An 11,539-nucleotide genomic window follows, 5' to 3' on the forward strand; every position below is an offset into this window, starting at 1 on the left:
GCATGCCGTTTTGACTCAGGGTGCCCTCATGCCTGATTCATCCTCTGGCTCTCCCTTTTAGTTATGCTATTTTAGCTCGACCTAGTGTAGTAACAATGTTCCATCCATCCATCCATTTTCTATACCACCTATCCTACAGGGTCACGGGGGAACCTGGAGCCTATTCCAGGGAGCATGGGGCACAAGGCGGGGTACACCTTGGACGGGGTGCCAGTCTATCACGGGGCACTATCATATACACATGTACACACCCATTCATACACTATGGACACTTTAGACACGCCAATCAGTCTACCATGCATGTCTTTGGACTGGGGGAGGAAACTGGAGTACCCGGAGGAAACCCCCGCAGCACGGGGGAGAACACGCAAACTCCACACACACAGGGCAGTGGTGGGAATCAAACCCCCAACGGTGGAGGCGTGAGGCGAACGTGCCACCATGCGCCCCAAAATAACAAGGTTATCCCTTTTAAACCACTGTAGGACAAGACTATAAAGGTACATTTACACATACAGAGACTCGCAGTGACATAGTGAGCGGAGACTATTTATTTTCAACGAGAGCTGGCGACTTCCAGCAACATGAGCGACAGTGACCGTTGGTAACTAGATGTGGGCGTGTCCAGCGACATGACAAAGCTGAGAAAAATTTAACTTTGTGCAAATTTGGAGCGACTTGGTGCAGCGACTACCAATGGGACTGAAGGCAGTAGATCACACGTGATCTGTAATCCACCATGCTGCCTACGAGTCTGAATTGTTTCATGAACCCAGACAGTTTGGCGCTTGCTCTTTCGCCGCAAACAGACTGCTTCAATGACACAGAGCACACGCTCCTTTTCCTTCATTTTGTAGAATATGATGCATATATACACTTTATATACACACGCTCTCACTCCAGAATGTTTCATTTTAGTGGCAAGAAAACCGGTTTGTTGTCAAAAGTGGAATGTTAGCTGTGCCACCCACTAAGAAATGTTACTATGGTAACCAGTAGTAGACACACCTACTGGTGACTTCATAGTACAGCAGCTGTACTTTCAGAGATAAAATGGCTGGATGTATGAACGTACCTTTACTGACTGCACTGACACTGGAGACTCCTTCCATTTTCTCTCTGTCGAGCTACATATGTGCACATCTGCTGCCTGATGTGATGCTGGTGCCAGAACCTGACACACTTTTAATGTCATGGCTCTTCTCACCCTCCGGACCTGCCTAGTTAATCCTGACCAAAAAAAAAAGACTACTAATAATGATTGATATTTTGTTAAATGGAAACTAGTAACACTTTAGATCCACTGTAATATAACCAGAAGTATGTGGGCACCCCTCCTAACCACTCAGTGCAGATGTTTCAGCCATACCCATTGCTAACATAAAATGAAGTATAAAGCCATGCAATCTCCATAGACAAACACCTTTAAACAAGGTACTATCATAGAATGCCACTTTTGCCACGAGTCAGATCATGAAAATTTCTGCCCTGGGCAACTGTAAGTGGTACTAAGTGCTATTATTGTGAATGCACAGAGTGCTGAAGCCTATCACATATCCTCTGTTGCATCGTTTACTACAGAGTTCCAAACTGCTTCTGGAAGCAACACCAGCTTAATGAAATGGGTTTCCATAGCTGAACAGCTCCACACAAGCCAAGATCACTATGAACAATGCCAAGCTTTGGCTGGAGTGGTGCAACGCATACCACTACTGGACTCTGGAGCAATGGTCTATGAATCACGCTTCACTATCTTGTAGTCTGATGGATGAATCTGGGCTAAATGGACGCCAGGAGACTCCAGAGATACCAGGACGAATAGTGCCAACAGTACAGTTTGGTGCAAGAGAGATAATGATATAGGGTTTTAATAACCCTGTTTTTCAGGGTTTGGGCAAGGCTATATAGTTCCAGTAAAGGGTATTGTTAATGCTACAGCATACAAAGACATTTTAGACAATTGTATGCTTCTAATTTTGTGGCAACAGTTTGGCATTTGGCAATGAACTATGCAATGGCTGGAGATATCTGCTGGAACAGTGGAATTACCTTTCTCTTCATCCCAAATCACATAATTATGCAGTATTCTATGCCATTTTTTAGTATAAATAGTGTGAGTGGTGTGTTCATGCTGAAAGTTCCAACAAGAACTAGTGCATTTCAAGTACCCGGATGATGCACTTATTCAAATGAAAAAAAACCCGAAGTGTGAAATGTTGGACACTTCATGCACTCAACAGTCGCAGCTTTGCTTACATAGCAGAAAAGGGGCGGGGCTACCAGGCACTGATGCCTTCTCAAATTTGCTCCGAATCAAAAAAGGTCATGTTGGGCATAAAAGGTAACATTGACCTAAATAGTAAAATGAAGAAATAAATTTTCGTTGACTGGATGTTCTGCTAAAGCTAGAGGCAATTTCGTGCGTTTGATGTCATTTTCCATCACCAATATGATCACGCCACTCCCACTTTGCGAGCTCTCCATTGGCTTCCAGTCCAATTTAGGATCGACTTCAATTTCTTCTATTTGTGTATAAATGCTTACATAACCTTGCTCCTAACTATCTGTCTGATCTATTGTGTCCCTACAACCCTCCCAGAAGTTTAAGATCTGGTAACCTTAACTTACTGACAGTCCCTTGTTCAAGGCTAAAATGCAGAGGAGATAGAGCTTTTTCGGTGGTGGGGCCTAGACTATGGAAATGCTTGCCAGTGCAACTTCGAGTAGCACCCAATTTATAAGTTTATAAATCTCTTCTGAAAACTTATTTGTTTTCCTTAGCTTTTAATACTTGTTAATTGTCGCTACTTGTTATGTTTTAAATGTTGTATTTGTCTAATTTGTACAGCACTTTGGTCAGTCTTGAGGCTGTTTTAAAAGTGTTTATAAATAAATAAATGAACTGAACTGAACATCGACTGGGAAACGACTTTTAGTTCCGGGTAGTAAAAATGTTCAACGTTCCATCTGAGATCATACTACCCTTCTAAAATTCATACACTAGATGGTAGAGTATATAATGCATAGTATAAGTGCATAGTGTATAGTATACAGGGGTGTGCAGAAGGGTGGTCTCTGGGGGCTTGAGCCCCTGCCCTTTTTGTAAATTATTTAAAAGTGCCCCTCGCAACATTAATTAATAAACAATTATATTATGGAAACAGCATTTGAATTAATATGAGAGCATGCACACTAAATTACAAAAAAGTAAAAAAATTTTACACCCCCCCCCCCCCCCCCCCACAACGTCCCTGTTACATGGTCAGTAAATGCTGTGTAAAAATTTTAAAAACTTTTACTACTACTATTTCTATAAATGTAAAACTAAAATACCATTAGGTCATATAGTAAAGTAATTAAAGTAGTAAAATTAGCTTTCTGATAATATAGGCTTTTTTTTTTTTTTTTTTTACATTTGAGCCCCTGCCCTTGAGGAACTCTCTGCACGTCCCTGATAGTGTATTTTTGGAACACAACTTTCATTGTTTTCCTAACAGTTTTGAAGAATTTTCACATTTTATTCTAATCTGTGCCTCTTTTATTTCTAAACCCTAACATATTTTAATCCTAAATGATTTCTTTTTTTAGGACAGAGCCATTCTTAAAATGCATTAGCAAGAATGAAAGAGAGAAAGGAGAGAGACGACTCCTAATGAGTCAACTCTTCTCTGAACGACTCTTCTCTGAACGACTCATCACCATTAATCGGTACTGTCGCTTTAAGGAAACTCCACTGCCGTCTTGTGGACAAAGTTGTTGTTGTTTTTTTTAAAAAAATCGACGTACAGTTTTGAAGCAAGCTTGTGTGTATTTTTTACCCTGCTGTTTTCACTCGGTGATTAGGACATCGGAGTAAAAACCAAACGAGCGCGTTGTGCAAGAGGAGCCGCATCAATTAAATGACAGTCCTAATGGAGGTGATGTGGATGTGAACATGTCGGTCATGATCGAGGAGACTTTTCAGCTGACCGGGATTTGACAATCTGACACCACTGACACTTCAGTGTGTGGGTTTTTTTTCCTTTTCACTGTCGGATGACAGCGACGATCGATCGGACTGTAGGAGCAGAATCAGTGTGTGTAAAGTCAGTGATGAGAATGTTGTATTGAATTCAGTAACGAGGTCTAGTTTGGGTTTGTTCGGTTGATTAGGTGTGAATGCGTGAGAAGGCTTAGCTCCTGTACGCTGCTCAGACCACTTGTTGAAATTTCGGGAAAGTTTACACTTGTCAATGCACAAAAACAAAAACAAACTTTTCGTTTGTTACTGTTTTTTTTGGTGTTGTTGTTGCTAGTATAGCCTCGGTATATTGCTTTGTCTCGGTGCCTACAATCCCTTGAGTTACTCGCCTAATAACTTTGACATCTACAAGACGGAAGGAGTTGAATGGTGATAACTGGCTGCTGCGGCGGCGCGGGTTGTTAGCTTTGCACTTCGGACACTTTTCGGTGTTGGGGCTAAATTAGCAGGCTAGCAAGAAAGCTAGCTGAACAGTTCAAAAAGAGTTCCGCGAAAGCATTTGAACCCACAAACAGTTTGTCTAAGCCACGCTTTTAACAACTGACTGGAGTGTGTAGCTGAATTGTCAAGTTTTAGTTGTCGAGTTGAATTAAATGTAGTTAGCTGGCTATTTAGCTAACGAGCTAAGGCTTAACTTGCGAGCTAGAAAAGTTGCTGTTGAGTTGCTATATTCAGCGAAGTGTTCGATAAAATACTTGCGTTATTATTACCCATTCATAAATATACGTTTCTAGGTGTATATATTTAGAAATAATCTTGACCGCTGTAAAGAGAGCGCAAATGGAGGAAATGATGCAGATACGAGCTAGCGTTAGCTACCAAGCTACGCGGGTGTAGCTAGCGCGGATAAACCGGCTAACTAATCAGCGCAGATGGTAAAAAGTTTATATATACTGCGTTAATAATTTAGAATTGTCCATATTGCTTATTTTTCACCCATATATGCTAATTTAGATATGAAAATAATACTGTGTTTTTAGTTTAGACAGGTAACAAGTGTCCCCCCCGGACTGAGTTTGACAGCTGACGTTTCCGACTTTATTTATTTTTCTCAAAAAATGATTTGCATCTCGAACGTACAGGAATGTCCACCATGGGAGGACAGCTGAAACCTGTTTGAGATTGAACTGCAAGCACACAGCCAGTGGACATTTTTTCTTTCTTTCTTTCTTTTTTTTTTTTTTTGCTGCGAAGTCGGTCTGTAAACTCTTGCGGCCTTCATAATGTCCGGATCCCCGGGCTCGAGTAACTCCTCTAACCCGAGGAAGTTCAGCGAGAAGATCGCGCTGCATAACCAGAAACAAGCGGAGGAGACGCGGGCCTTCGAGCAGCTTATGACGGACCTCACCGTCTCAAGGGTAAAGTAAAGCCCAGATCTTTAAACATGGCTTAATCCTTTATGATCTTAGAGAGGACAATGGGCTACAATTTTGTGTTTATTTGTTCAAACCAACGTTTAATCGCATCGGTAAATCCTTTCTGCTTGTCTGTGCTGCTGGTGAGCGTCTGTGACACCTGAGACCCGAGCTGTCAGGAGTCCCAGTTTACCGTAATGACGCGTTTCACTCTAAACACGGATTATTCACCAGTTCTGTACATTTACAGAGGCATAAGAGTGTATGTTCTACATGTAAAGCGTGCAGTTAAGTAGTTTATGAAGTCTTTTTTTTTTGTGTGTGTGTGTGTGTGTATTGGCGCGCAGTGAGGGAGTGCTTCATCTCCTGTACTGGAGTGTCCTAGTTCTCAGAGGAAATGACTGACCGTGTGTATTTGTGTACAATCTGCATGATCATTTATTATCATGTCATTTATTGCTTCAGCAGTGCATCTGTTAGCCTCCTTAATCTCCTCTCTCTCACACACACTCACACACACACTCACATGGATGCTATTAACCTTACCCCATATTCCCTTCAAGTCTTTTATAAACTAAATTAGACCGCTTTTTATAATGTCACAATTAACCTCTCAGCCTTTTTTTCTTTGCTTTTCTTTTTTTCATTCTAAGGAAGGAGGATTACTCGCACACCCTCCCCACGCCCCACTTTGCACACATCAAACCTTGAAGTGACTTCCTTTTCATGTCTTCTCTTCCTAATTTACTTCCTGTCCTTTCTTAGCTCGACACTTAGGGACGGCTGTATAAATCGGGGCTGAGCTTGTACAGCGTGCACCACGTCATTCTTATTATGCCATCGATGAAACATTGTGATATAATGCATTGCTCAACGCTAAGCGTTTGATTGTCGAGCTATTGATAGATATTAGATCTTCACCCTCCTTTCTACTCTCACTACCTCACGTTAGTACTAGTAATGTCTTTACCGATACATGGGTTTCACAGAGATCACACGGTCGTCAATCAAGCTCCATCAGATGTTCATTTGGTACAGTGACTAAAGGGAAACGTCGTCCAGTCTGTCGCTTCTCACGGGCTTTTTCAAATGAACCTCGACGGCTGACGGAGTATTAATGATTAATGAACACGGATCTCGTTCCTGTTGTCTTCGTTTCACTTTTCTTTCAGTTGATTTCAACGTGAATAGTTGATGTACAATTCGAAGGGAAACACAATTCTGTTCACATCAGATGCTTCAATCCTTTGTGATATGTTCTTAAAGTGCTCTGCTTTTATTTAAAAAAAACATATTTGGTTGAATCACTGAATAAGAAAATATCAAAGAGCTTAAAAAGCCCTTTGGGCCTTAATGAACATTTTCTTTCACAAATTTTCAGCCATGACATGTTTCAGAGTTATGATGTAAGACTGCAGGAGGGGGAGATGTTTAAGACTCCAGACAGATTGTACTTTCATAAAGGGTTCCTTTCTTTACCAGATAGTATTTTTCTCACTCGAATGTGGGTTTGTGGATATTTGTTGGATTATTAGTGTGACTGCCTGAAAATATGACAGTGTTGACATTTTCAGTGACGGCATTAGTGCTGGTAGGCAGTTGATAGTCATGTGCTTTTCACCTTATGTACAGACAGCTGCTTAACATTTTAGTTAATTACATTTAGTTGATTACACAAACATTGCTCTGTAGGACAGGACTGTTTTAAAAATGGATGGTATGATTGAATGGTTGGTTGCGATAGCAAGCTGACAGACCCGAGCTCGAGTCATGGACTCTACTGCCTTGGAGCGCACCTATTATGGTTTTGAAGCGTGCCTAATTTTGATTTAAAAGTCTCATACAATAGATTTACATGCATCCAAGGTCAAACACTTTAATGTGCTCATAATTTCAATTGCAGCATTACCTTGTTTCTCCCCAGTGTCACAAACAGCTCGTTCAATGATCCGTTCTAAAGGATTCGTTCTAAACTCCTCCTTTCAGAGAGCATACTCTGCTCTGATTGGTCAGATATCCCAGCCTGTCGTGATTGGTCTTCTGCGGTCAGCGTGTTTCAAAATGGAAACGTCCACTACCATAACGAGTTTCAGCTCCGTCTGTTCACGAGCAGCCAGTGAAGACCAGAGGTGGGGCTTTTTGTTACAAACCTATGTAGGTTAGTACAGGAAGTAAGTCTGGAATTACTGACGACTCGTTTCAGCTGTTCAGAATCGATTCCTTCTTTCGGGAGTCAATAACTCCGTTTGTCGTGCGCTTTGATCTTTGAAAATTTGCAGACGTTTGTACATTCACAAACAGCTCTAAAATGCACTACATGAACGGTAATATTTGAAAAACCATAATAGGTGCACTTTAATGCGTGATGATGTCTGCCCAGTTCAGTTCTGGATTTTCACTTCTGATGCTCTGCATGGCTTTGCGTGGCGCATGGTGTGGCCTTGTGGCGCCTGGGATTGTTTTTGACTTATTATGTTTCCTTCCTGAAATGTAATTAAAGCAACACTGAGCCTCATTCATCAGTCTTTCAGTCAAGTTGTGTAAGTTTGAGCAATGTTGTGTGAGCCAAACTGAACAAAAAAAAAAATGACGCCAGATTTACAAAAGTAAACGATCTGATGTTCTTTGTATTCATGTGTGTATTGATGAATGGAAATCACCCGTAAATTACCAGGCGCGGTGGCTGAGTAATGTTTGGCGACGCCCTCAAAACTCCCTAAAAAGCACAAGTTCACAGCGTTGAAAGCGCAAGGTGGCTACTAAACAACCCCCCCCCCCCCCCCCCCCCCCCCCCAAAAAAAAGAAGAATTTCTATTAGGGAAAAGTGTAAATGTTTTTGAGTCATCTCTATGAGAATACAAAATATTATTATTTAGCAGGATATCCATCGGCGTCACAACACCTGAAGAGGGCTAAATATGAAGAGAAATTACAAAGGTGAATTCGGTGTAGTCTATCCAGAAATTACTGCTAATCGACTGAGTTTCTCTGCTACCGGTCGAGCCCAAAACATGACAAAGCTGCTTGCCTTTTTATTTATTTACTTTTAATTTTTATAAATTGACCTGAGGTTATGGCAAACTGAACTTTTAAGATGGCTTTCATCCTCCAAATAAAATAATCATACTGCTCTCTAAACCAGTCCGTACAGGATTTCACAGAGTTTTTTTTGTGTGATTGTTGTGGCCAAACAGGCCTGATTTTGCTTGATTTCAAGATTTCTTATGCAACTTGCCGAGGTTTTGTGCTTTTTTGCAGAAAACTAATTGAATTGCAGAAATTGCGATTGAACGAAATTGTTTTCACGGTCTTTCGCAGTCTTTTTGTTGGTAAATGAGACCTTTTAGCTGTACTCATGTTCAACGCACGTGAATGGATGTGGGTTTTGACTGAATGCATGTTAGGAATTAGTTTCTTGAAATGTCGAGTTCAAATTTAATCCCGTATAACAATACAGCGTATCGTATCGTGTTCTCTAGATTCTATGGGAAGCCAAACGTCTCAAAAGCTGGTCCAAACTGAGCTACTATGCAGCGTGGACCAAATACCTGCGTGACCCACTGGAAGGTTGCGCGGAGCGAACCACTGAAGAGCGCAGCACGGACCAACTGACATGTGTGACTCAATGGACAGCATGGGCGGGTTTTAACCACGCTATGCAGGCCAGTTTGGACGTCCCAGCCCGAGCCACGAGACCTGTGTGACCCACTGAGCAGCGCAGTGCAAAATAAACTGGGAGAAACTAAATAGATAATCATTTGAATACTTACAGCAATGCTCTTTTAAAGATAAACAATGTGAATATGGATACGCTTCAGTAAGCCCTCTGAAATCTGAAGAGTTTTCTTCTGTCCGTAAACCATTTTCTGTTGTGTGTCTATTATTGTTTCTTTCAAGGTCTTCGTCAGTTCCGTTAAGAGATTTAGGACTATTTAAAATAGTTTCAAATACTCTACTAGCCCTGTTTGCCATCTGTTATAGGAACTGTTGAAAGCAGAAGCCGAAGTATTTTTGAGTAGAACTTTGGGTAGAATTCAAATAAATTTGCACTGCACTGCTCAGTGGGTCGCGCAGGTATTTTATACGCACTGTGTGGTTCTTCTGTGTAGCTCAGTTTGGACCAGCTTTTGAGTTGTTCAAAAGCTGGTCCAAACTGGGAGGTTAAAACCCACCTGCACTGTCCAGTGAGTCGCATATGTCAATTGGTCCACGCTGCGTTGTTGAATGGTTCACGCCGTGCTACTCAGTAGGTCACGCAGGTATTTTGTACGCACTGTTCGGTTCTTCTGTGTAGCTCAGTTTGGACCAGCTTTTGAGTTGTTTGGCTTCCCATAAGGTTCAATATGTTTACATATCGAACAATACATTCAACAGGTTACATAGTGAAGTTGTATATTCCTTATATAACAGTCCTTATATTATGTGAGGTGTAATAAACATTTAATAAACGTTACTTAATCAAGCCCACACTCGCATCTCTGAAAAGGTGACATCCTCTGTATCGTCCATAAGACAAGGCTCAAGGGGTCTGAAAAAACCCTAAGCCACCTTCTCCTGAAAAAACCTTCTCCTAAGCCACGCTGTTTTTACTGAGCCATTCCACCAGCAAATCAGATCGGGAAAAGCACCACTGACTGCAGTTCGCAGCAAGCAGGAGCTGGAAGCTCAAATTCCCCCAAACCTTTAAGATCTGGTGTATGGGAGCGCTTTAGCTTCAGACATTACCCTTTTAAGCTCGCACACAACAAACTGTGCTGCCATGAAAAATCACTGCTGCGATTGGGAAGTTCATATTCCCTGGTGGAAAATGGAGGATTCACAAACACTTCTAGCAGCACAGAGAGCCATGTAAGACTTGACAGCACAACTCTCAAACAGCAGAGTAAGAAAAGCCCTGTGATTTCACTCACGCCTCCTTGTGAGTCATACCAGTGAAAGCTTAGCCGCGTTTCATTTTGTTACGTTCTGACGCACAGCTTTTGTTTGGTTTCGTTATATGCTGCTCGGAGTCTAAATGGATCATACAAAAATGTTTTATCAGTCGAAAATGGCAATGCGTATTCAGGCAATGCGTATTCAGGCAATGTGTTTTTTTTTTTTTTTTTTTTTTTTTTTTTTTTTTTTTTGTGTCGTATAGAGAGACCATCGTATTGAATTTGGATCGTGTGTAATATTTATATGGAAATGTGATTGTGGAATCTAACGGTTAATTCACTTCAAATGAGTCTGATTAGCTGAAATAATCGCACTTAGCTGATTATTTAATAATTGTGAATCCTAATGCTGGCAATATACTTCGATGATAAGATGTCATCGAAGCACTCCTGAATACAGTCTCCAGTGTGCTCCAAAAGCCCTCAGTATACATCTTAGGAGTATTGGACTCCCTGAGCTGCAGGATAGTGTTGATTGTCACACTGCTGCTGCAGGTTCTACGTTTTGCCCATCCACAGGTGGAAAGCATGTGACCCATGTACTCCTTGTTCGTATCCTCAGCATTAGCTCTATACAGTTCTGTAGAAATTGGTTCACTCTTCATCATAGCTATACTTTATTTTTGACTATCTTTAATAGCCTTTTTAGAACTGTGCTGTGTGAAATTACACTGTATAATAATATCCCGAACTAGGGCTGCTGGTTTATGGCAAAAATCATAATCACGATTATTTTGGTCAATATTGAGATCTTGCGATCATGCATTTATTGAACTTTAAAAAGCAAAAAAAAAAAGAAAGAAGAACTTTATTGTATTTTTAACAGTGGGTTTCCTTGAATATAATTCAACTTAAAAAAAATAAATAAAACAATTTTGGCTATGCGATTTCTGGCGAATCACATCGCCAGAAATGAACTTTAAACTTCCTTAGCCAATGAAATTCTTAACCAAGACGAAACTAACTACCTAACTGCAATTCTCCAGCTGTGATCCTTGGAGATTTTTTGGCCACTCGAGCCATCCTGTTCACAGTGCAGTGAGACAATATAGACACGCGTCCAATTCCAGGTTGAGTCATAACATTTCCAGTTGACTGGAACTTCTGAATTATTGTCCTGATGGTGGAAATGGGCATTTTCAATGCTTGTGCTGTTTTCTTATAGACTCGTCCCATTTTGTGAAGCTCAGCAACCTTTTGCCGCACATTACAGCTATAGTCCTTGGTCT

At 41.1% G+C, this 11,539-nt stretch overlaps 1 protein-coding gene across 3 annotated transcripts in view; it reads left to right on the forward strand.

Moving 5' to 3' along the window:
* Positions 1-3,710: 3,710 nt before the first annotated feature.
* crtc3 (CREB regulated transcription coactivator 3) overlaps positions 3,711-11,539 on the forward strand; it is a 51,099-nt gene continuing 43,270 nt past the window's right edge. For 2 of the 3 annotated variants that reach the window (XM_017458557.3, XM_017458559.3), the window contains exon 1: positions 3,713-5,379. In XM_017458557.3, the coding sequence (XP_017314046.1) occupies positions 5,245-5,379 (135 nt within the window). In that variant the 5' untranslated portion in view covers positions 3,713-5,244. Of the gene's footprint in view, positions 5,380-11,539 lie in introns of all 3 variants that reach the window. The other variant, XM_017458558.3, reaches the window with a different exon arrangement.

The sequence above is a fragment of the Ictalurus punctatus genome, chromosome 27 (genome assembly GCF_001660625.3).
Source record: "Ictalurus punctatus breed USDA103 chromosome 27, Coco_2.0, whole genome shotgun sequence".
In the NCBI taxonomy this organism is placed as follows: Eukaryota; Metazoa; Chordata; class Actinopteri; order Siluriformes; family Ictaluridae; genus Ictalurus; species Ictalurus punctatus.